The sequence below is a fragment of the Pituophis catenifer genome, unplaced genomic scaffold, assembly GCF_029215685.1.
Source record: "Pituophis catenifer annectens isolate HBS135680 unplaced genomic scaffold, rPitCat1.0.hap2 SCAF_4, whole genome shotgun sequence".
In the NCBI taxonomy this organism is placed as follows: domain Eukaryota; kingdom Metazoa; phylum Chordata; class Lepidosauria; order Squamata; family Colubridae; genus Pituophis; species Pituophis catenifer.
The window spans coordinates 90,767,193-90,790,974 of NW_027256884.1; the positions used below are offsets into that span (position 1 = coordinate 90,767,193).

General features: G+C 38.9%; 1 protein-coding gene across 1 annotated transcript in view; it reads right to left on the reverse strand.

Moving 5' to 3' along the window:
• LOC139316147 (programmed cell death 1 ligand 1-like) overlaps positions 1–23,782 on the reverse strand; it is a 43,480-nt gene that overhangs the window by 13,345 nt on the left and 6,353 nt on the right. The window contains exons 2-4 of the mRNA XM_070942683.1: positions 4,793–5,131; positions 2,556–2,831; positions 1,293–1,442 (exon numbers count right to left, since the gene is read on the reverse strand). Of these exons, the coding sequence (XP_070798784.1) occupies positions 1,293–1,442; positions 2,556–2,831; positions 4,793–5,131 (765 nt within the window). The remainder of the gene's footprint in view (positions 1–1,292; positions 1,443–2,555; positions 2,832–4,792; positions 5,132–23,782) is intronic.

A 23,782-nucleotide genomic window follows, 5' to 3' on the forward strand; every position in this document is an offset into this window, starting at 1 on the left:
AGTACCCTGTGATGAGAAACAGTATTTAAAAATAAACATATATTTTTTCCAGATCCTGTAACCTTATTTTCACAAAACCTGTGTGAATAATCGATAGTTCAATTAATTCACCATGTAACCTTGCAAAAACAGATCATACTATAACGATAGAAATTCAAGCACTAAGTGCTGCATAAAATGCAGGCATCAACTATAGCTCTACAACTAGTGATAATGCTATTATCCCAACAAAAGGATTAATCCTCCTATTCAGTTTCTGATGTGAAACCTGCTTTCTAGACAATATTCTACTGAAAACTGGCCAGTAACTATATGGAATGGACTAAAAGTTTGAAATCAGAAATATAAATTGGATATATTTATAAAATTAATCCATACAAACTGGACTAACAAATAAAATATCTGAAATTAATTTCAGGTATTAATTTCTCAGGTATTAATTAATCAAAGGATTAATTTCTGAGACAGATTAATGTTGCTAAATTTGAGTGAAGATTAATGGCAAAGACTAATTTAGTAACAAATCTGATGAATAAAATGCTCTATTTCTTTGAGGATATAATATAAACAATTCTTACTATTCTATGTGTGTTAAAGCAGGAATGTGTGAAGTAGTCTGACACTAACCTCTACTCTTCAACTTTGATTGAAGACATCTGAAATTTAGCTGTACTTTTGTGTGTGCATTCTTAGTAGACTAGATCAGATGGAGATTTATATTGGCAATGTAATCAATACATTCAGGTAAAGATGAATACAAGTATGAATTAATAGTCTTCATACTTTCTGATTATTAGAACATAGTTGTCAGTGTGTTTCACATTTTCTTTCCATATCACAAGAATTAGAAATATGATACTTGTGGCATCAGAGGCTCTTTTGTTCATCAAATGACAGTTACATTCATTAAAAAGGAAAGGCCCAAATCTTGCAAAAACACCAAATGTCATGAGATCATTATAAACTCTTGTGATATATGGTAAGTTTTTATTATTCTCACTTGGGATCTCATAATATTCCTGGGTAAGATTGCTGAAAGCTGATGAGCTTTCAAAAAATGGGGAAGGGACAATTATACAGGATTGCATATTGTCAGACTCTATTGTGGCCCTATGATTATTCTATCATTTCATATTCAACATAAATTATACTAGGATACTAAATAGGAACAATCAACATCAATCATGAGATATAACAACAAAATTATAGTCATAAGAATATAAGGAAATAGGTAATATTATAGATGAGAGGATAACAATGCTTCAGCTAGTGATACAGGTATCAGTACTTACCATAGCATTGGAGTATTACTAGCATTACCACAGTTAGAAAGAAAATCAGGATCACTATTGAAGAAATGATGATCCCAAAAGGTGGCAATGGTGGCAATGGTGGCAATGGTGGCAATTCAGTTCTGGATTCAGAACAGTTCTTTGTCATATCTGAAATAAAAGTTAAATGTAATATTGAGAAATACAGGATCACAGTGAAGAAATCATTAGTTCTATGATATAGTGAAAACAACTGCATAAAGGCCTAGAAATTTATGGAGTATATAAATAAATGGTGTAAACTAGTGTTAGCTATAGATGGAGTTGCATCAGTAGGTTGCCCCCATGCAACTATAGGATGCTAAATATTTCTCAGCTACAAGAACACATAACATTATCCTCTATTTGCCTCCCCTCACAATGGAGGCATTTTTTTCCTCTTAATATTTTTTTTTCCTAATTAATGCTGACACAGTGGTGCCATCTTGCCCTCCTGCTATATTTTCCTTTATCTGTTCACTGTGGCTGGAACCCCTCCTTGCAATCACTGGTCACTGGTCACTATCTTTCATAGCATTTCGGCTGGACTGCAGCCTTCACCTTTCTGAAAAAAGCTTGATTCCCCACCTACCCCTGTGGCTGGTGAAACAGAAAGCTGTATAATAGTGAAAGGTTGCCCCTCCTCCTTCTCTTCCTTTTCACTGATGAAACCAGTGTTGAGATTAGAGCAAGTATGTCCTATGTATTGTATGCCAAGCAAAATGGTAACATACTCCAAGCAGAAGCTCAGGAAGAATATTGCCTATATTCATACATCAAAGGAGTACAGTATTCAAATTTACTTCAAGCTACATTCAATACTGTCTTCACCTAGTTTAATTGACAGTTATGGCTACTAACGTTTGCCGGTATGTCTACTGTCTCTCAAAGATTGAGAGTGCAGAAGTGACTCTTCAACTGATCAAATAGGAAATAATAATTGGCAGTAATGAATGGTTAGAAAGAAGAATGGCAATATACAATTGAGCCAGGCTTACCTTTATCTACAATAAATCAATTTAAATCAATGCACGGTTAGTCATTTACTTTCTATTAATTTGTGTGACTAAACCTGAGTAACACTGGATCCCATTCATTTATTTTTCTAACCACAGGAGCAATTTTCATAAAAAATAAGTTTTTTAATTTAATTATTATTAATTCAAATAGCATTTTGTCATTCACTCAATTATTACGTTCTACAATCAAATAAGATTGCCTTTACATAAAATGGAGGGAACTTACTCAAGCTATAGTTGGTTGACACTTGGAAATCTAAATAATGAACTGAGCACTGGATCAATATATTTTCTGTCATGTTTAACTGCAAAATGCCAGTAATATTATAATGACCAAGTATTTCATTGCTTGTGACAGTCCAATTCACTGGATTTCCATTGATAGATCCATACATCTTTGGCTCTGAAGAACCTCCATGAGACAAACACATCAGTGTCAAATTTGTTGGGTCACAACGTTCACTGGAAAAATCGTTCAGGATCTTAGGCGTACTAAATGGAACTGGAAGACACAAAAAAGATAGTAAGATATTACAGAATATGACTCATATGGAAACATTGTTTGATATTATTGGAATTTGTTCAAGCAGACCTGAAGGCTTTCTCCCTAAATTTCCTGTCATTGATTATCCTGAATTTAAGAAAATTCTCTTAAACATTTCAGGCAACTCTGCCAAGTTCCTCTTCTGTGCAAATGTTTTCCCAAAATAGGACAGCATCCTCATTATTAATCTTTATTGAACAGCAGTGAAAACTTATTTATTTAATTAGGTACTTAGTGTTTAATATAAAATATGTACTGAGAATGTATGTGTGTACTACTAAGGATGGTATTAATATTAGTGATGTTTCAATTACCCAGCTAGCTTTGTGCCTCTGATGGCACTAGAACTAATGGCCTACCTGGTCTCTAATACACATTTTATAATTTAGTATATACTGCAATAAATTATAAATTACTTGGAATACTGTGTCCAGTTCTGGTCACCACAATACAAGAAAGATGCTGAGACCCTAGAAAGTATTCACAGAACAGCAACAAAGATGATAAGGGTCTGGAGGCTAAATCATATCATGAACAGTTATGATTCTATACTCTATGTATCATGCATTGTGATGTCATAATGCCCATTTCATCATTTCATTGTCAAGATGATTAGGAACAGATGGCTATGGCTGGGAGTCCAACTGCTTTTACAGAAGGAGAAAAAAATCAATATATGGCAGCTCAATCAAAAGACTATCATTCTGTCAAAAATATTTAAAATGTAGAAATTAACATGTATCTAAAATTTTCTGAGTGGTGACAAGGATTCTCATAAATTATTCCTATTACTGTATGACAAATCTATCAGGGATCGCATTCCAGAGTTAGTTCAGGGGTTTAGCTAAATATTGCCTTAAAGTGCTATCCACTAATCTCTGAGTCAGGTTTACTAGAGGTATACCAAAAGATATTCCAGAGTAACATTTGTTGCCCCGATTGTTGCACCCTACTCTGTAACAGTAACAAGATCAGTGACTGATGCTGTCCTTAATATTTTTGATGTGGATAGATTAAAATAAGTATTGCTAAACCCTCCTGGCTTCATTTCCCTTCCCAATAAACATTATCTCCTTTCATCCACACAACTGTATAGAACTTCTGAGAAAAATATTAAAATCACTCATGGCAAATGACCAAAAGCTTCAGTTTAGGGCTGGTTGATTGGAGACAGAAAAATGGCAATTCAAGAAAATACACCTACTTTCCTGAAAGATATACAGTACTGTATATTCTTTTTAAGAAGAAACACAATTCATAATCTAATTTTACTTTTACTTTCTAGTTTATTCTACTTTTATAACTAATTTATAAAAGTAAATCTAGTTCTTTTAAGGGGAAACTAAATAAATGTCCTAGAGAAAAAAGAAATAATGGTAGAATAAAAGGCATTAAAAGAAATTTATTTCATTATTTATTGCAAATAATTTAGGTAAATTCACTGAGTTTTAGTAAAATTGTATACAAATGATAAACATGAAAATGATGGAACTTGCTGAGCTGGCTAAATTAACTTCTTGGATCAGAGAAGAATTTATTGCTGACTGGAAACCCCTAATGGATTTTTTCCCCCATAAATTATTTTATGATTTGTGCTTTTGATAATTAGATAGGATAGATGATAGAAAGAAGATAGCTATGTTGTAACCTCAAACTACTAATAACTGCTGTAAAGAAGACAGAAAGTTTCTTTGTTCTTTTTAAATTTCTTTTCTATTATTCTTACACTTTCTCTCTCTCTCTCTTGTATTAAGCTTTCTCTTTAATTCTTTTTCTTTCTGTTTCCTAGTTTTCTTCTATTAGTTTGTATTAATTTTTATCTTCCTTTTAAAAACTCTTTAATAAAATTATACAAACATACACGGAGGGGGGGGAGATAGAGAGAGATTAAAGAAGTTGTGTCAGTAGTTTACACTTACCTATCACAGATAAATGGGTAGGTGCTTCTTTTATGTCACTTTGTAATATGGCAATACATCTATATTTTCCACTATCATTTACTGTCACTGAGGCGATTGAAAGTGTAAGATTCTGCTCATCTAACTTTGTTCTGTTCCTGTAAGATTTGTTCTTATCCAATTCAACTTCTTTACCGTTCTTGTATGAAATCACAACCAGGTCTTGTTTACCATGGATAGGCTTTTGCCAATAGATGTAGTAAGATTCTAGAGGTGTGCCTCTAGGGATTTTGTAACCGCAAGGAAGCCTGGCTTCATCTCCTTCTTGGACTACAACTTTTAATTCTTGATTGAGAGTACCTAAGGAGGAAAAATATACACAAATGCACAATCAAAACTATGACCTACATCTATTCTTCAAGTTTTTCCTTACAAATATACTTTGAAATAATGTGGGAGAAAAGAGGGACGAATGAATTAACGCATATATTGAGATATCATCATGTAGTAGAAACAAGTGAATAAAACTGTAAGGCCACTCTGTAATGACTGCCTATATTTATTTATTTATTAATTTGCCAACCACCTTGGCAAATAAACATAAGGCATTAGAAGCATTAAAACCATAGAAGTTAAATTATTCTAAAATGATAAAAATGGAATTACAATCAAAGATAAAATAATGGTTAAAAGCTGGGGAGGGAGAGAGCAGCATGCACAGGGAGTGCAGTGAAATTGCCGTCCTCCATTGGGGCCCCAAGCCATCTGGAAGAACCAGGTTTTTAGGCCCTTATGGAAGGTCAGGTGGGTAAGATATCCTAAAGAGCAGTTGTACCTTGTTTTTCCTCCTTAATACAATGTGGTGTGAAGGAAAGCTTTCAGTAAGTACAAAGTGTCTCCAATGTCAACTTGCAAAGCTTTCAAGTTGCCATGAGCAGGAGGGAGGGAGAACTGATGGAGCTGATTGATTTCCCTAACTGAAACTACATTCCACAGCAATCAGTAGGAGAGTGTTGGGTTTCACAGCCAGTCAAAGTGGTTAACTGGAGAATGTGATTTATGACACGGCTAGAGAGGAGGTGTAGGTACAGTAGTCCTCAACTTACAACTACAACTGAGCCCAAATTTTTTTTTGCTAAGCGAAACATTTGTTGAGTTTTGCCTCAACCTTCCTTGACATAGTTCTTAAGAGAATCAACACAGTTTTTAAATTAGCAACAAGGTTGTAAAGGGAATCCAGATTCGTCATTGACTTTGGATCTCAGAAGGTTGCAAACAATGATTATTACTGTAAAAAAAATAATTCCACATTTGCAGAGCTTATAATTTAGCTGCTTTTCTTAGATAAGGCAATCTGTATGGGTCCATTAATAATGTGAGTTAGCCTTGTCTTGATGGAATGCAGAAATGATATCTCCATGTGCTGAATTACAGTCTCCTACGGAAAGAATCTATGATGGACATTAGTAGGCAGACAAAGTACTCATGTTGGTTAAATGGAAGGATAGAGCATATGTATCTATATGAATGCATGGTCTGATGAGAGTCATATTAAATATATGTGGGATCCTTGCTGCTCTCTGAGCTTGGTTGTTTTCTTGCAAACTTTTCATTATCAAACTAGATAACAACATTAATAATAATAATAATAATAATAATAATAATAATAATAATAATAATAATAATAATAATAATTTTATTTCTATACCGCCCTTCTCCCGAAGGACTCAGGGCGGTGTACAGCCAATTTAAAAACACAGGACACAACAATGATTAAAAATTAAAATAATTAAATAGATTTGGCTGATTTAAAACCCCAAAAATTTAAAATACCCCAATTTAAAATTATTATATTGATAGCCCTGCCTGGCAGAACAACAGGGTCTTCAGTGCGCAGCGAAACGCCCGGAGGTCGGAGATCTTACGTATTTCCGGGGGCAGTTCATTCCACAGGGCTGGGGCTCCCACAGAGAAGGCCCTCCCCCTGGGTGTCGCCAGCCGACATAACTTGGCTGATGGCACCCTGAGGAGACCCTCTCTGTGGGAACGGACTGGTCGGTGGGAGGCTATTGGTGGCAGAAGACGGTCTCAAAGGTACCCGGGTCCTATGCCATGGAGCGCTTTAAAGGTGGTAACCAACACCTTGAATCGCACCCGGAAGACCACTGGGAGCCAGTGCAGCTCACGCAGGAGGGGTGTCACGCAGGCACAACGAGTTGCGCCCATAACAACCCGCGCGGCCGCATTCTGGACCAGTTGGAGCCTCCGAGTGCTCTTCAAGGGGAGCCCCATGTAGAGAGCATTACAATAGTCCAGCCGGGAGGTGACAAGGGCATGAGTGACCGTGCACAAGGCGTCCCGGTCCAGAAAGGGCTGCAACTGGCGGATCAGGCGAACCTGATAAAAGGCCCCCCTGGCCAGGGCCGTCATATGCTCTTCTAAAGACAGCCGTGCATCCAGGAGGACACCCAGATTGTGAGCCCTCTCTGTGGGGGGCAAACATTCACCCCCAATAGTCAGCGATGGCACCTGCTGACTATATCGGGACGCCGGCAGCCACAGCCACTCGGTCTTGGACGGGTTGAGTCTGAGCCTGTTCCTCCCCATCCAGACCTGCATGGCCTCCAGGCAGCGAGACATCACATCAAGGGCATCGTTGGGGTGGTCTGGGGTGGAGATATACAGCTGAGTATCATCAGCATACAAATGACACTTCACCCCAAAATCACGGATGATCTCACCCAGCGGCTTCACATAAATGTTGAACAGAAGAGGCGAGAGGACCGACCCTTGTGGCACTCCCCATGCGAGACGCCTCGAGGTTGACCTCTGCCCCCCTGCCAACACGAACTGCGAGCGGTCGGAGAGGAAGGAGGAGAACCACCGCAGAACAGTGCCCCCTATTTCTAACCCTCTCAACCACTGCAGCATGATACCATGGTCGATGGTATCAAAAGCCGCTGAGAGATCTAATAGGACTAGGACAGAGGAGCAACCCCTGTCCCGAGCCCTCCAGAGATCATCCACCAACGCTACCAATGCCGTTTCTGTGCTGTGCCCCTGCCTAAAGCCCGACTGGTACGGGTCTAGATAGATAGCTTCATCCAGGTGCCCGGGCAGTTGTCGTGCCACCACACTCTCAACAACCTTCGCCACAAAACGAAGGTTGGAGACCGGATGGTCGTTAGCTAATTCAGCCGGGTCCAGGGAAGGCTTCTTGAGGAGGGGCCTCACCACTGCCTCTTTCAAGGTGGCGGGAAAGGCACCCTCACTCAGAGAAGCAGTTATAATCCCCTGGAGCCAGCCTCGTGTAACCTCCCGGGAGGCCAGTACCAACCAGGAGGGACACGGGTCCAATAAACATGTGGCGGCACTAATCCTACCCAGAACCCTGTCCACATCCTCGGGAGCCACAGGATCAAACTCCTCCCAGGTAATATTCTCAAGACCTACCCTCGTCTCCTCCCCCGGACTCACCCAGTCGGAGTCCAAGCCTTCCCGAATCCGAGCGAACATTCAACTTCCCATAAGAGAAGCTCAATAAGAACACTATTTAAATGAAAACAAACACACTACAGCAACCATCAACACCAGAAAAGGAGACAGGTCATCTACACAGCATCTAACAAAATGTATATTCGCTCAGCTTTATCAAAAAGTGCCTGGCCACACTCAACCCAATATAAACAACCAACACAAGTTGTGAAAATGATAACACTGTTATACAACAAAAATATCTCAAAAACCACCAAGAGCCACATGGCATCACCATGGCACACAAATCAACTAAAGCCCACCAAAACATCCTAGGTAAAATAAAAGACCCAGCAGCGCCACAAGAAAAAACAGGAGTCATCTACAATAGCAGTTCCCATCCTTTCCACCTTGATGGCCTGTCCCAATGCAGATGGGGGCATATGAGTGGCAGGTGCACACGTGAGTGCACAACTCCATTGGTGTGAGCGGTGGAAGCTCACCCTCTATTCATGTGAATTGACTTCCATGCACAAGTAAAGGGTGCTTGTGCTTGTGCTCATGCTCGAGTGGAGCTTTATGTGTGAGGGCCCTCCACTCATGTGTGGGTCCTCCATTCTTATGAGTGGAACTTTCCAGGCAAGCACAAGCGCCCTCCACTCAAGAACCCTACATTTGTGCAAGTGGAACTTCATGTGCAAGTGCAAGGTCCCACTGCTCGCATGAGTGGAACTTCGCTTGTGCAGCCTGGTTCAAACAGGCCATGGCCCATGGTCCCTAATCTACAACATACAGTGCCACTACATAAGAAAAAACAGCAGAAAACTAACAAACAGCATCCATGAATATCAACTAACAGTCAGAAGACATGATGAAAACTCCTTAATTTCACAACACATGGACAGAGACAACCATAGTTTCAACTGGGAAACTGTGAGCATCCTAGGCCAAGCCAAATCCAAATGCTAGAGGATTCTTGTAAGCCTGGCACTCAGACAAATCCATTAACAGGCATATAGAGATAAACAACATCTACTATTCAAAAGATACAATAAAAAAAGCCAAAATGGAAACAAAAAGGCCAAAACATCACATTACCAGCAGTCAACACCATAATTAACACTGGACCAACAATCATGAAGTAAAGAATGCCCAAACCAAGGAACCACACCAACTCAAACAAATAAGCTAATCAAGGAACCACCAAGACCATTCTCACCAGTGTCAGGGAAAGCTACTAAGTTATAAAATGAAAACAAATCACACTCCCTATCTAGCACAGATGATGTTACCTAGTCTGAATGAAATGTCTGCAAGGAAAAAAAATAAGTTCAGAGAGCAACAAAGACTTCACAGTTCAATTCTGAACTACAAATATTCTTTTCAAATTAAACATATTTTGTGAATTGGTAAAGGAAGCTCTGAATGTGTTACTACAATTATAGAGTAGCACCACTCTCAGCAGTTACAGGCATTCAGAGGAGAAATAAAAAATAAAACGAACAATGTTTTGTTTTTTTACATTGCTTACTTCTGCCTCTTGCTTTTTTTCTATCTGCCAAAGAACAACTCACACTCCCAAGGGATACTAAAATTCAAGAAAAAAAAAATAAGGATCCTATTCCCTTGCTTTTTCCTACATCTTCTCTTTTTCCATGTAAGATTTATCACTTACTGAGAGGCCACTAAAGCTTCTTTTGACTTATATGGATTTTGGTTTGCATTCCAAAGGTCAAACTATGTTGTGCAGCTTACAACTTGTTTCCAAGTCCCGAGATCATTTCGCTACAATATAAGGACATCTGAGAAGGTTTAAGCCCATCCAATGTCCTTTTTATAATTTATCTGTCCTCTTTAAGTGTTTCACAAAACATCATTTCTCTCAATATAACTATGAGTGTTAATTTTATTTTCCGTAGAATTCTATGGGGGCGGTGTGGTCAGCTGTAAATGGTAACCACACCACTATAGGAAATCAGCAGATTTATCACTTTCTGAAAGGCCACTAAAGCTTCTTTTGACTTATATGGACTTTGGTTTGCATTCCAAAACTCAAACTACAGTTGTCTCAAAAGGGCTTTTCCAAAAGGCAACTGGACTATGTTTTTTTCCTTGAGGAAGAAGACATTTCGCTTCTCATCCAAGAAGCTTCGTCAAAGGTATAGGTGGGTATAGTTGTGTCAGAGAGCCTTCTCTCTCCACTTTCAGAAAAAGAGAACAAAAACTTTCTCAGCAAAACATACATAAGCTTTCACAGAGATACTGGAATTATTATTATTATTTTTTGCTAACGTCACTCCTATCTTTGTAGACCATGAAAGTGTAACTTGAATATGCTTAAAGCACAGAAGAAGTTTTTCAAAGCACCAGAAGGAAAGACGAGAATAATTGATGGAAACGAATCAAGGAGAGAAGCAACCTGGAATTAAGGAGAAACTTCCTAACAGTGAGAACAATCAACTAATGGAACAGCTTGCCTTCAGAAATTGTGGGTGCTTCACCACTGGAGGCTTTTAAGAAGAGACTGGACAGCCAGTTGTCTGAAATAGTATAGAATTTCCTGCTTGAACCTTGAGCTTGTTTGGAGGTTCTAGCAGGGGAGCGCAAAGGAGGAGAAAGAAACAGAAGAGAAGAAAAGCAAAGAAGTAAGGAAGAAACAAAGACCACAGAGAGTTACATGGGCGAATAAGAACTAAAACAACACAAGGCTACAAGAATGGATGACTGGAAACTTATATTGATCAATGTAAACGGCTTGAATGATTATAAAAAGAGAAAAATATTCTTTACCAAATTAGTCAAACAAAATGTGGACATAGTATGCCTTCAAGAGGTGCATATAAAAAAAGAAAACGAAAAATATTTGGAGTACAAAAAACTCGGAAATCTATATACCTCCCTAGCAGGGAAAAAAAAGAAAGGGGTGGTACTGTATATCAAGAAGGAAATAAAAGCAGAATTGAAATATGCAGACTCAAAGGGTCGAATACTAGTGGTGGAAATTAAGAGAGGTAATTCCTCAATATTAGTAACAGCTATCTATGCCCCGAATAAAAACTTGAGAGAGTTCTACAACAAAGTACGAGAAATAATAAGTAAAATGGATAACAACAACATATGTATAATCAGAGAGTTTAATGGAATGGTAGACCCGAAGAAAGACCATAAAAGATCCAAAGGCCAAAAGAAAAAAAGGAAAAACCTACCAAAAGCTTTTTTTGATCTAGTAGACGAATTGAATTTGGCAGATATTTGGCGAACTTTACATCCATATAAAAGGCAATATACTTTCTACTCAAACCCCAAAAAATCATGGTCTAGAATCGACATGATGTGGGTAAGTAGAAATATAGGAATGAACATCATGTCAGCTGAGATTGCACCTAATATATGGGCGGATCACAATCCATTAGAGATCAAATGGAAGAGTGGGTATAAGAGAAGGAATATAAGATGGAGACTAAACACACAATTCTTGCGGGATAAACAAAATATAGAGAAAGTAAAGGGAGAGTTAAAAGTTTTCTTTGAAGAAAACGAAAAGGAACCAACTGACCGAGGAGTAATGTGGGATACAATGAAGATGTTCCTAAGAGGACTGGCAATTGCATATGGAGCACATAAAAACAAAGAAAAAAGAGAGACCCAGAGGACACTGTTGGAAGAACTGGGGAAAGCAGAGATAGAAGTGGAGGAACAGGCTCAAGCACAACCCTTCCAAGACTGAGTGGCTGTGGCTCCCGGCATCCCGATATAGTCAGTTGACTCCATCACTGACTATTGGGGGCGAGTCTTTGGCCCCCACAGAAAGGGCTTGCAATCTGGGAGTCCTCCTGGATATGCAGCTGTCCTTGGAGGAACATCTGACGGCTGTAACCAGGGGGACCTTTTGTCAGGTTCGCCTGATTCGCCAGTTGCGGACCTTTCTTGATCGGGATTCCCTGTGCACAGTCACTCACGCCCTCGTCACCTCTCGCCTTGACTACTGCAACGCTCTTTACATGGGGCTCCCCTTGAAGAGCACCCGGAGGCTCCAACTGGTCCAGAACGCAGCAGCGCGGGTAGTGATGGGAGCAGCATGGCGCTCCCATGTAACACCGCTCCTGCGCGAACTGCACTGGCTCCCGGTAGTCTTCCGGGTGTGCTTCAAGGTGTTGGTCATCACCTTTAAAGCGCTCCATGGCATAGGGCCTAGCTATCTTCGAGACCGCCTGCTGCTACCGACAACCTCCCATCGACCTGTACACTCCCACAGAGAGGGCCTCCTCAGGGTGCCATCAGCCAAACAATGTAGGCTAGTGACCCCCAGGGGGAGGGCCTTCTCTGTGGGGGCACCTACCCTCTGGAATCAGTTGCCCCCAGAGATAAGGAGAATCCAAGACCTCAGTGCCTTCCGCCGTTCCCTTAAAACCCACTTTTTCCAGCAAGCCGGGCTGGCTTAAGAAGAAATTTTTAAATGTTTTAATTGGTTTGTGATTTTTAAGTTTTGGGCCAAATTTATATATATTTTAATTGTTTTTAATATTTGTATTTCATGTTCTTAATTCTGGCTGTACACCGCCCTGAGTCCTCAGGGAGAAGGGCGGTATATAAATTGGAAATAAAATAAAATAAAAAAAAAGTGCAGCAAAACCCGGACAATGAGACAGCAAAAGATAATTGGATGACTATACGTCATAAAATAAATATAATCGATCAGGAAAAATTGGCGTATGATATTAAGCGAACTAAACAATATTATTTTGAAAACGCCAATAAGCCGGGTAGATGGCTGTCCTATAGACTTAAAAAAGAAAAAAAGAAAGGGATTATTTACCAACTAGAAGATTCAGAGGGTCATATCATAAATAAGGAAGAAGAGAAATTAGAGATGGTCCGCGAATACTATGCCACCCTATACAAGGAAGAAGATATCCCCAAGGAAAAAGTAGAACAATACTTATTGGAAGAAGAATTCTCACTGATCGGGGAGGTGGAGAAAGAGATGCTAAATAAAGAAATTACAATGACGGAGTTAAAGACCGTGATAACCAAACTTAAAAAGAATAAATCACCGGGCCCAGACGGATTCCCAGGGGAATTATATCAAAATTTAGAATTAGAGGATATCCTCCTACCAAAACTGTTAAAAATCTATAATGAGGCCTTGATAAAATCCAAAATACCAGAATCATGGAGGGAGGCGTATATTACACTCCTACAAAAAGAAGGAACGGATGTAAAATTGATAAAGAACTATAGACCAATCTCCCTTCTTAATACTGATTATAAAATCTATATGAGTATTATAGCGGAAAGGTTAAAGGTAATTTTGAATAAGGTAATACATAGTGATCAAAATGGATTCCTTCCAGGGAGACAGATAAGAAATAACACAAGGACAGTCCTAGACGTGCTAGAATACTATGAGGAACATCCGGATAAAGAAATGGCACTGGTCTTTTTAGATGCCCAGAAGGCATTTGATAACCTGAACTGGGAGTTTATAAAACAACAAATTAATAAAATGGGATTCTGACAAAATTTTGTGAACACAATAACTACGATTTATGAGAAACAAAGGGCTAATATCTTAGTCAACGGAGAATTAACAAAAACCTTCCAAATCAGAAAGGGGGTGAGACAGGGATGCCCCTTATCACCACTCTTGTTCATCTTAGCCTTAGAAGTATTACTAAAAAGGATCAGAGAAAATAAGCAAATTAAGGGACTGAAAATTAGAAAGGAAACATATAAAACCCAAGCATTCGCGGACGATGTGGCACTAATTATGGAGAAACCTTTGGAAACAAGCACCCAAATTTTGGAAGAACTCGGTAAGTATGGAGAGGTGGCAGGGTTCAAACTAAATAAATCTAAAACTAAAATGCTGACCAAAAACATGACCAAAGACCAGAAGAAAGTATTGAAGGTGTCAATGGGGATACAAGTTGTTAAGAAGGTAAAATATCTGGGAGTATGGATTTCAACAAACTGCTCGGCCCTTAAAGAGGACAATTATGTACCTCTGGTCAAAAATATTAAACAAGATTTATAAAAGTGGGAGAAGCTCCAGATATCCTTTTTAGGAAGAATTGCAGCAATTAAAATGAGCATGCTACCCAAGTTGCTGTATTTATTTCAAACTGCTCCAGTCAAATTAGATAGGAAATTTTTTCGGGAATTTAATTCTACCATTAGGAAATTTATTTGGGGAGGAAAGAAACTGAGGATTGCAATCAGGAATCTACAAGACAAAAAAGACAGGGGTGGTTTTGGACTTCCAATCTGGGAAATTTATCACAAAGCAGGAAACTTAGTATGGTTAAAAGAGTGGGCAACTCTGGGAAATAAAACAATCCTGACATTGGAAGGGCATGACCTCCAGAAGAGTTGGCATGCTTATCTTTGGGAAACAGGGAAAAGAACAAGAACTTATTTCCACAAACATAAAATAAGGGACACGCTAATGTTAACATGGGGAGAAATAAGACAAAAACAATACACTAAAATCCCCAGATGGTGATCCACGATGGAGGCGATAATATACCCCAATGTTTTGGAACTGGGCAAAACTGTAAAATATAAAGAGATACTAGATGGGGTAGGAAACCTCAAAACAATGGAAGAATTGAAAGAACAGGGTACCCACATAGAATGGTGGACATATGCACAAATTAAATCGAGATATAAAAAAGATAAAGAAGAATATGGCATAGAGACAGGCATCAATGGTCTTGATAAGGTATGGATGGGTACGGATAATAAACTATTGGCTAAATTGTATAACTATCTAGTAGAATACGACTTGATAGAGGAGGTGGTTAAGGACCCAATGACAGCATGGGCCAAAAATATTGAACAAACCATAAATTTGAATGAGTGGGACCAAATTTGGAATAACAATCTCAAAATGACCAGAGCAACAACTTACAAGGAAAATCAATATAAGATGGTTTATAGGTGGCACTTAGCACCAGCCAGGATTGCCAAAATTTACCCAAACACGAGTCCAAACTGTTGGAAGTGTGGCCACCAGCAAGGTACCTATTATCATTGTTGGTGGACCTGTCCACAAGCCAAAGAATTCTGGAGGATGATATGTAAATGGGTGTCGGAAATAATAAGAGTTACCATTGAATTAGAACCAAAAATATTTCTCCTGGGAATGAAGACAGAATTTGCAAGAAAGAAGAAGTATCTTATTACACATATAATAACAGCAGCAAGAATCTCCTACGCTAAACATTGGAAAGAGAAAAAGTTGCCATCCAAAGAGCACGTAATCAGGAAAATAATGGAATGTGCCGAAATGAACAAACTGACGTTAGAAATTAATGATAGAGAGGAAACTGACTACTATAGTGTGTGGGATATGTGGTATGAGTGGTTAGAGAAAAGAAAATCGAAGTGAAGATTGAGAAACCTAAAGTTTAATTTGATGATTAACTAAATGAGTATATTGAAAGGAGTCGTACTACCGGCAGTAGGAAATAAAATGGAGTAAGGATGCAAGTTTATGTAAATAAAATGTAATAATATGTATCAAGGATAACATAAGTAAGAAATCCTACAGGCAGTACCTTTTAAATTAAGATAACGAGGCTATACCATGTAAATAATAAGCAAATATTATGTATGTGTATATGTATGTGTATATTAACACCATGAAACCGGGAAGGTGGAATTGTACTATAATTCTTTAACAATAAAAACTTTAAAAAAAAAAAAAGAATTTCCTGCTTGAGCAGGGGATTGGACTAAAAGACCTCCAAAGTCCCTTCCAGCTCTATTCTGATTAATTAATATAAGTGTATGGACAGGGAAAATGATGTTGCCCACAGTTATGGAACAAGTCCAATTACTTCTTGCTAAAGATGAAATACTTCAGCAGCATAGAAATTAATTGTAATCTAGATTAATTCTAGATCTTCTAAAACAGCAGTTCTCAACCTGGGGGTCGCGACCCCTTTGGGGGTCGAACGGCAATTTCACAGGGGTCGCCAAAGCCCTCTCTCGCCCCCCCCATGCCTTCACTCACTCACCCTCACTCTCTGCTCTGTTGGATCGCTGGCCGTTCGCTTACCCCGCCCACTCCCAATCTATTGCTGCCTCCGGAGTCCCAGCTGATGGCTAGAGGAAAACAAACGGTTTAAATTCTTGCCGCGGGGCTTCAAAGGGCCGCCCTATAGCCAGTGGTGCAGCCGAACCGTTTGTTAAATTGCTGGCTTGCCCCACCCCTCCGCACCACTATTTATTGCCAATAAATAGTGGTGGGCGAGGGGCGGGCGAGCCAGCAATTTAACAAATGGTTCAGTGTTTTTTTGTAATTTTATTGGCCCCCGGAGCTTCAGCATAGGCTAATTAGCCCTTGCTTAGATCGGCTCCCGACCCCCAGCTGATTTGCTCTCAGCTGTTTTGCTCAGGGCTCTGCTGCTTGCTTGCAAAGAGTGCAGATTTTTTTCCCCCTAGCTATGCTGAAAAGCGAAACTGGAAGTAAAGAGGCTGTTGGCTTTGCTGTTGCTGCAAGTTGGAAAATTAGGCAGGCAGATTTCTTTTCTTTTTCCTCACCAAAAAAGGTAGGTGCAAACAATGGGAAATTTAGGGAAAAAGAGGAGAGTTCAAGATTTTAAAACACAAAAGAAAAAAAGCTCTATTTAACTAGGGAATTGTAATAATTGAGATACTATTAATTGTATATTGTGTTGAAAGCAGAAATGGTTAAGTAGTGGTTTGGAGAAATATATGGGGGAAATTATTTGTTTTATTATTATTGGTAAATATAATTAATTGATTTGTAAGAAATTGGATTGCATGGAAATAATTGGAATATTCATGTTCATATTGATTAATATACAAAAAAGCTAGTTATATAACTAATTGATTTATATTAAAATGTTGAATTTATATTAAACAACTGTAATATTACATAATTTACCAATGTGAGGATGGATATAAAAATAGATGACAATGGGAAGGGGTATAATATAGAATAGAAGGGAAAAATTGAATTTGATTAAGATTAGAGATGAGGATGAAGGGTAATATTGGTTTTTTACAAAAATAGATGAGGAATAAATAAGGCAAAAAGGAAATATAGAAATTGTAAATTTAATTGAAATGACTAAACACTGTTTAAATTTGTGAACCGGCCAAATAGTCTGTTCAAAGTGTTGGAAGAAATCTCCTTCTGGGTTCTGCTCCAAGTGGGGAAAAAGACACTGGAAACATGGAGACTGCTTGGAAAGATGGTTTAATGGTGAGCAGGATCACATGGCTTGAGTTCCTGAACAGAAAAGGGCAGATACAGTAAATCCTCGGGTTTTTATGCTCTCTCTGGCTCTGCATTTCTTGGGGCCACGAAAGAGTATCCTGATTGGTTGTCAAACTCCCAGGGTGTGGGGGTCTTAGCTAGCCTTGCTGGCTGATGGTCACATGTGCTTCCCAGGTCACATGTGGTGAGTTTCTGTTGCTAGATGGGTAGAGGGCTAATCCTATCTTTATTGGATCTTGGGCAATTCCTACTATGGCTCTGCCTGAAGGAGGTAAATCTTTGTTATGTAGAATAGACTGGCCCAGGCCTTAATGGCCCATTGACAAAGGGTGGGGGCAGGAAGATGGGAGCTGCTTCAAAACATGCTTATCCCAGGGAAATATAATATTCTGCCTTTTTCATATTTCCTAAAATATTTCACTCTTCCAGGAAAGGGGTGGGTGCTAACTTCCTACAAAAGAAAATACATTGTATGTTTGTATGTGTGTTTCTAATTATTGCTATTTATTCATATTTGTTCTCTTTTATTCTTTAAAGTTTAACAATTCATTCTTTATCTTAATACCTTTATATTTGTTTGGGGTTGGCTTTCTTCCCTTTCATCTTTTTTATTGTACAGCAATCTTTCTCCTCAAACCTACCACCTCTCTCTTTCCTTTCCTTCTTACTTTCTCTTCCTCCCCCTCTTCTTCTCCTCCCTACTTCATCTTCCTTTCTCCTTCTCCTCCTCTCTTCCTCCCTCTCTTACCCTCACTCCTACTCTAATTTCCCTTCCCTTCCTTCATCCCTCTCTATTGCTGTATCCTTTTATGCATATGGACTACTCAGAGGGCTGAAAAAGTTATTTCTGACTGGTCCTCGCACTTTTGACCAGTCCTCGAACTTACGACTGTCCTCACATTTTACATTTTTGCCCTATCTTGTCACCATGGTGAAGAGAAGCAGTTGTGAAATGAGTGACATGGTTGTTAAGAAAACTGCACGGGCATAAATGTGAGGATGGTCATAAGTATGAAGACTAGTCAAAAGTGCGAGGACCTGTCAGAAATGACTTTTTTCAGCCCTCTGAGTAGTCCCTATACACATAGCCATGGCCACCCGGTCACATGACCAGCTAGCCTCGCCCACCCGGTCACATGACCTCCAAGTCACGCCCACAAAATAAGCCACGCCCACAGAACCGGTAGTAAAAAAATTTAGAACCCATCCCTGGTTGGGGGTCACCACAACATGAGGAACTGTATTAAAGGGTCGCGGCATTAGGAAGGTTGAGAACCACTGATCTAAAAGCTCAATAAACATAGAAGGCTAATAAAATCAATTGAGAAATACAAAAATAATGGAAATTGAATGGCATCATTATTACACTCGACTTTAACTCAAAGACTTAGGAATATAAGTGAACTATTGGCCCTGATAATTATAAACTGAATAAAACTGGCTATGTACAATACTTTAGCTACTTTCAATGAAAAGGAACAATATTGGTCTTCCTATTGATTTGTGTGGATCAAATTATACAAGAAGAATAGCATACAAGAAACAATATGATGTATGGTGGATAAAGATTTGAATCTGGGTGTCCTTGATCTATATCCATCATTATAATCACTATGTTCTCAATATATCATCTCTTTTACTTATTCAATGCAAATAAACAACATTAAAGGTTTTTATGTTTTGTGAGTGCATGTTATATTACCATCAAAAGAAAGGAAATGAAAGTGTGTTTGGCTGCTGTACGGTTTTGCTGTCATCCCAAGGGAGAGCATGATATGTCATTACTCATCATAGTCAGCTTTAATTTTCAGTAGGGGATTCCCTGAAAAGTGAACTGATATTTAAAAGCATACCACAAAAGAAAGAAGAAGTGCAGCCTACACTAGAAAGTAGTTTGGCATAGCAATGACTCCAGAATTGACATTTCTAGTGAAGGCAAGCATCCAAAACTTCTGTGGCAGGATTATAATTCAATACTAAAATATCTACAGTACTAAGTAGGGGGATTACATTGTTGTAAACACCAAAAATTCATATTTTTCATATAGCCTGGTTCTGTAGAAGAACTGGCATTTGTAAGTAAGTAAAAAATATGCTAAAAAAAAGTAAAAAAAAAAAAGTTCTGAAGACCAGCTGTGCCACGTGATCATCAGAACTTTTTTTTTTACTTTTTAAAGCATTTTTTCACTACCGGTTTAGGCGAACCGTCCCGAACTGGTAACATTTCACATAACACCCAAAACACAGAACAGATGATATCCATCATACCTTCCTGGGGACCGTTCCAAATGCTAACATTTAAATTGCACTCATTATACATCTCTGAAAGAGGGTTGAAATGTGGGAAGAAGCATTGCTTTAGATGTCACAATTCTAGGCCTTGAAAGCTTATCTAGGTTAAATGCAACATCTTGAATCTGATCCAGAAAAAAATGGGAGCCAGTGAACATTATAAAAACCAGTTCAGTGTAGTGGTTACTAGGAACTCCGAGACCAGTCTTGTTTTAGGCACAAAGCCAGTCATTCTCTCTCAGCCCTAGGAAGCAAACAATGACAAACTACTTCCAAAATCTTGCCAAGAAAACTGTTTTGTCCAGGCAATTACTAGGAATCAAGATTGACTTGGAAGCAGAGACACCCCAACATTATAAAGAACTGGCATGATGTGCTTTAATACTCTTGTCCTAGCATTTATTCCTGATTTATTACATTGGTATGAAACCCTGTATCATAAAGTACCTATCTTAAAATAATACATTTTAAGACAATAAAATAAAATTAATGTAGGTATCCTATAAGCTAACCTAAGCTGCCCTATACTTTGTTTTAAAAATAAAATCCAATTTTAAAAAGCAAGTAAAATATGAAGTTGCTTGTCTTCTTATAACTTTTTCCCTTCACATTGGGTGTCTGGAAGGTAAACAATGCAATATTTTTTTTTTAAAGTAAGCCTGATAGGGGAGAGTAATTTCAATATGATTAAGTTGATGTGTGTTTCAGGTCAGTTGGTAGAGAACATACAAATGATAAATGATCTAGAAAATCAAGATCTGCTTGGAAGGAATGTATGAATTCTGAAAATGAAAGTCTAACAGCAAATTTAGAGATAGTCAATGCAGGATATATTATTATATTTGGAATTATTAAATTTTTTGATAAAACTGTTCATCAAGGGCTTCTGAATTAAATTAATAGACAAGTAACAACAAAACTTCACTTTTATGGACTGATAACTGGATAGAAGAAGGCATACTGTACATCAGGGGTGTCAAACTCAAGGCCCTCAGGCTGGATCCAGCCCGCAAGGTGCTTAAATCTGGCTCGTGGGGCCAGCCTGGAAATATCAAAGTATCGCCCTGTGGTGCCGTCTGAAAACTGGATGTGCGGAGGCCCCGCAAGGCTCCCATGTGGCCTATTTTTGGCCTCCCCAGCAGGGGTGGGTTCTATTTACCTTTACTATCGGTTCGCAACGGGATCACTTTGGTCGTGCACGCACCTTGCGCAGATTGCTTCTGATGATGTCAGCATCAGTGGGCGGAGCATCCTGCTGATTTTACTACCAGTTCTATAGAATCGGTTCGAACCTGGAGCAACCCACCACTGTTCCCCAGTCTCCATCAGCACTCTGCCATTTTCAGCCAGCAGAGTGCTGCAGGAGGCTGGGAGACCAAAAATGGCCCACGTAGGAATCGAGTGGAGCCTCCGCGTGGCCCGGTTTCGGCTGGCAGAGTGCTGCAGAAGGGCTGGATTGGACTAGATTACAATTAAGTGGCCTCAGGTAAGTGTCTGATCTGGATAGAAAACAAGCAACATCCTATATTAATACTACAGTTTAATGCCAGATTTTACATACTGTAGGTCCATTTAATCTACAATCTATAATTGACAGCCATTTCTATTTACTATCCTGGAAATTTACGCTGTTAGATCTTGTATTATCATGTTATTTATGCTATTGTATTTTTATTATTAGTTTAATAATAAAAATACAATATATAAATAGCTCTTCTGCCTGGAAAAGCAATTTACTATTAAACAATGGGGTATAAATTTAGAAATAAAAAGTTTAGTGAAGTATGAAGAATAAGTAATAAATGTTTGCCAGTAATATCTGGTAGAAGAAATAGGAAAATAGGTTATAGTAAAGAACTGTGGAAAGAAAGAAGAAAAAGGGAAAAAATGCATCTTGATCCTGTGTCAAACGGGCACCATGGCCATGCCCACCCCAGCCACGCCTACCAAGGCCACGCCTCCCCTGCCACACACACACTGGCGCTCTAAGGTCAAACACAAGCCTGCTGTGGCCCTCAATGAAATCGAGTTTGAGACCCCTGCTATACTTTAATGGAAAGTTTGCACAATAGAAGAAATTGAACTGTGAGATCTACTTAAAGATGGTATTTTTCTAATCATAACTTTAGGTAGGAATAATCTTTGATGTAGTAAAGTTTGCAGTAATGCCATGAGGATTGCAAAAAATGCCAAAAGGGTCTTTCCAAATAAGCATTAGCGTGAGAAAATATAAAGTGATATATATGTTATTAGACTCAAACTTTAGTGTCATATTTACTACCACTATTAGCACAAATCATGCTTTCCCTAATTCAGATGCAGTTGGAAAACAAAGTTTCATTAAAACTCAAAGCTTTTAGGCTTCTCCTCTCACAATTGTAAAATAGCCTTATACCTGCTAAATATTAAACAATAGCTTAATATTATCTCTGACCCAGGTTTACCTTTCTTCTTCTGCTTCATATTTAGTCATTGGAAAATTAATGACTTCCTGTAGTTGATATTTGGACAAGAAGAAAATGCTGCTCATTTGCGATGGTTAGCATTTCCACAGAAGAATCAGTTCCACAATTTAGCATTACTTCTTGATCAAAGCTTGCTCATAGAAAGATACCACCTTTCCTGGGAAAAAAAATCTGGCCCTTGTTTCATATGTTTAGACGATATCTTGCTTAGGTTGATTGATACAAGTAGTTTTTCCTAACATGAGCATCAGGAGTGGGTTCTATTTATCTTTACTACCAGTTCGCAACTGGATTGCGTTCACTCATTCGCTTCACTTGTGCACACACCTTGCTTCTGCGCATGCACAGATAACCAATGACAACATCTGGAACGGTGGGCGGGGCCTCCTGCTGGTTTTACTATCGGTTCTTGCGAACCAGTCCAAACCGGGGGCAACCCACCACTGATGAGCATGATCTATTTAGTGTTTTTTCAAGGACAGGAACACAAGATGTTGTCTCTACTGCCTCCACATCACTATCGAGCCAATCTGCTTCAACTTTCTCTGCCATATATCAAAAACCAACTTAAGCTAATGATCCAGTTACTGATCTCTGATTTCTACTGTGCTTTTTTTCCCTCTCTTGCAGGGTTTATTTCCAGCTACCTTATATACCATAAGGCTGTGATGGCGAACCTATGACACGCGTGCCAGAGGTGGCACACAGAGCCCTCTCTGTGGGCACGCATGCCGTTGCCAGCTGATCTTCGAATTTCCGGTGCTCTGGCATGTGCGAAGACCAGCTGGCCGGCGTGCATGCGTGCGCCGGAAACCAGAAGATCAGGTGGCCAGCGTGCGCATGTGCACTGGTCAGCTGGTCTTTGAGTTTCTGGGGCTCTGGCATGTGCACCTGCATTCCAATTTGGGCACTTGGTGCTGAAAAGGTTCGCCATCACTGCCGTAAGGTATGGGGATCAATCAGTAGAAAGCCACTAGACAATGGTAACATAGTCTGTGTAGGGGCTATGAAAGGACAGAGGTGCTTTAATACTGGTTTTGTGGCATTTGAAAAGGCTGACTCATTTTTCATGAAACTCTGCTGTCTTTAAAATATCAATTGATCCCAGTGGACCCAAAATCCAAAGTGCTGATGATTTTTTAAGTTCCTAGAGCTTGATCCCAAGTACATAAGAGACCTGCAGCTTGTTTCTTGAGATTTGCTGGAAGGCCATTCTCTGTATTCCATCTCTCTCTAAAATGCAGTTGCTGAGTTTATAGGAATTGTTTTGTTTTTTAACATTGTGAAGGTTATTTATTCAGATAGCCTTTTAACCTGGATTAATTATTGTAGAACGTTGCTTTGTTCTTCATGTTAGGTGTGACAGACTCCGCAGACCATTGTATTTAATTATAGACAATATGATTATACTTATTTTGTTTATTTTTAGGATTTTAAATAATGTGATTCAATGTTGCTTTTGGGTTATTGCCAAAAAGTCCTTACATATTATAATTGTATTATTATTTAAGAGGTTTTGCTACCACA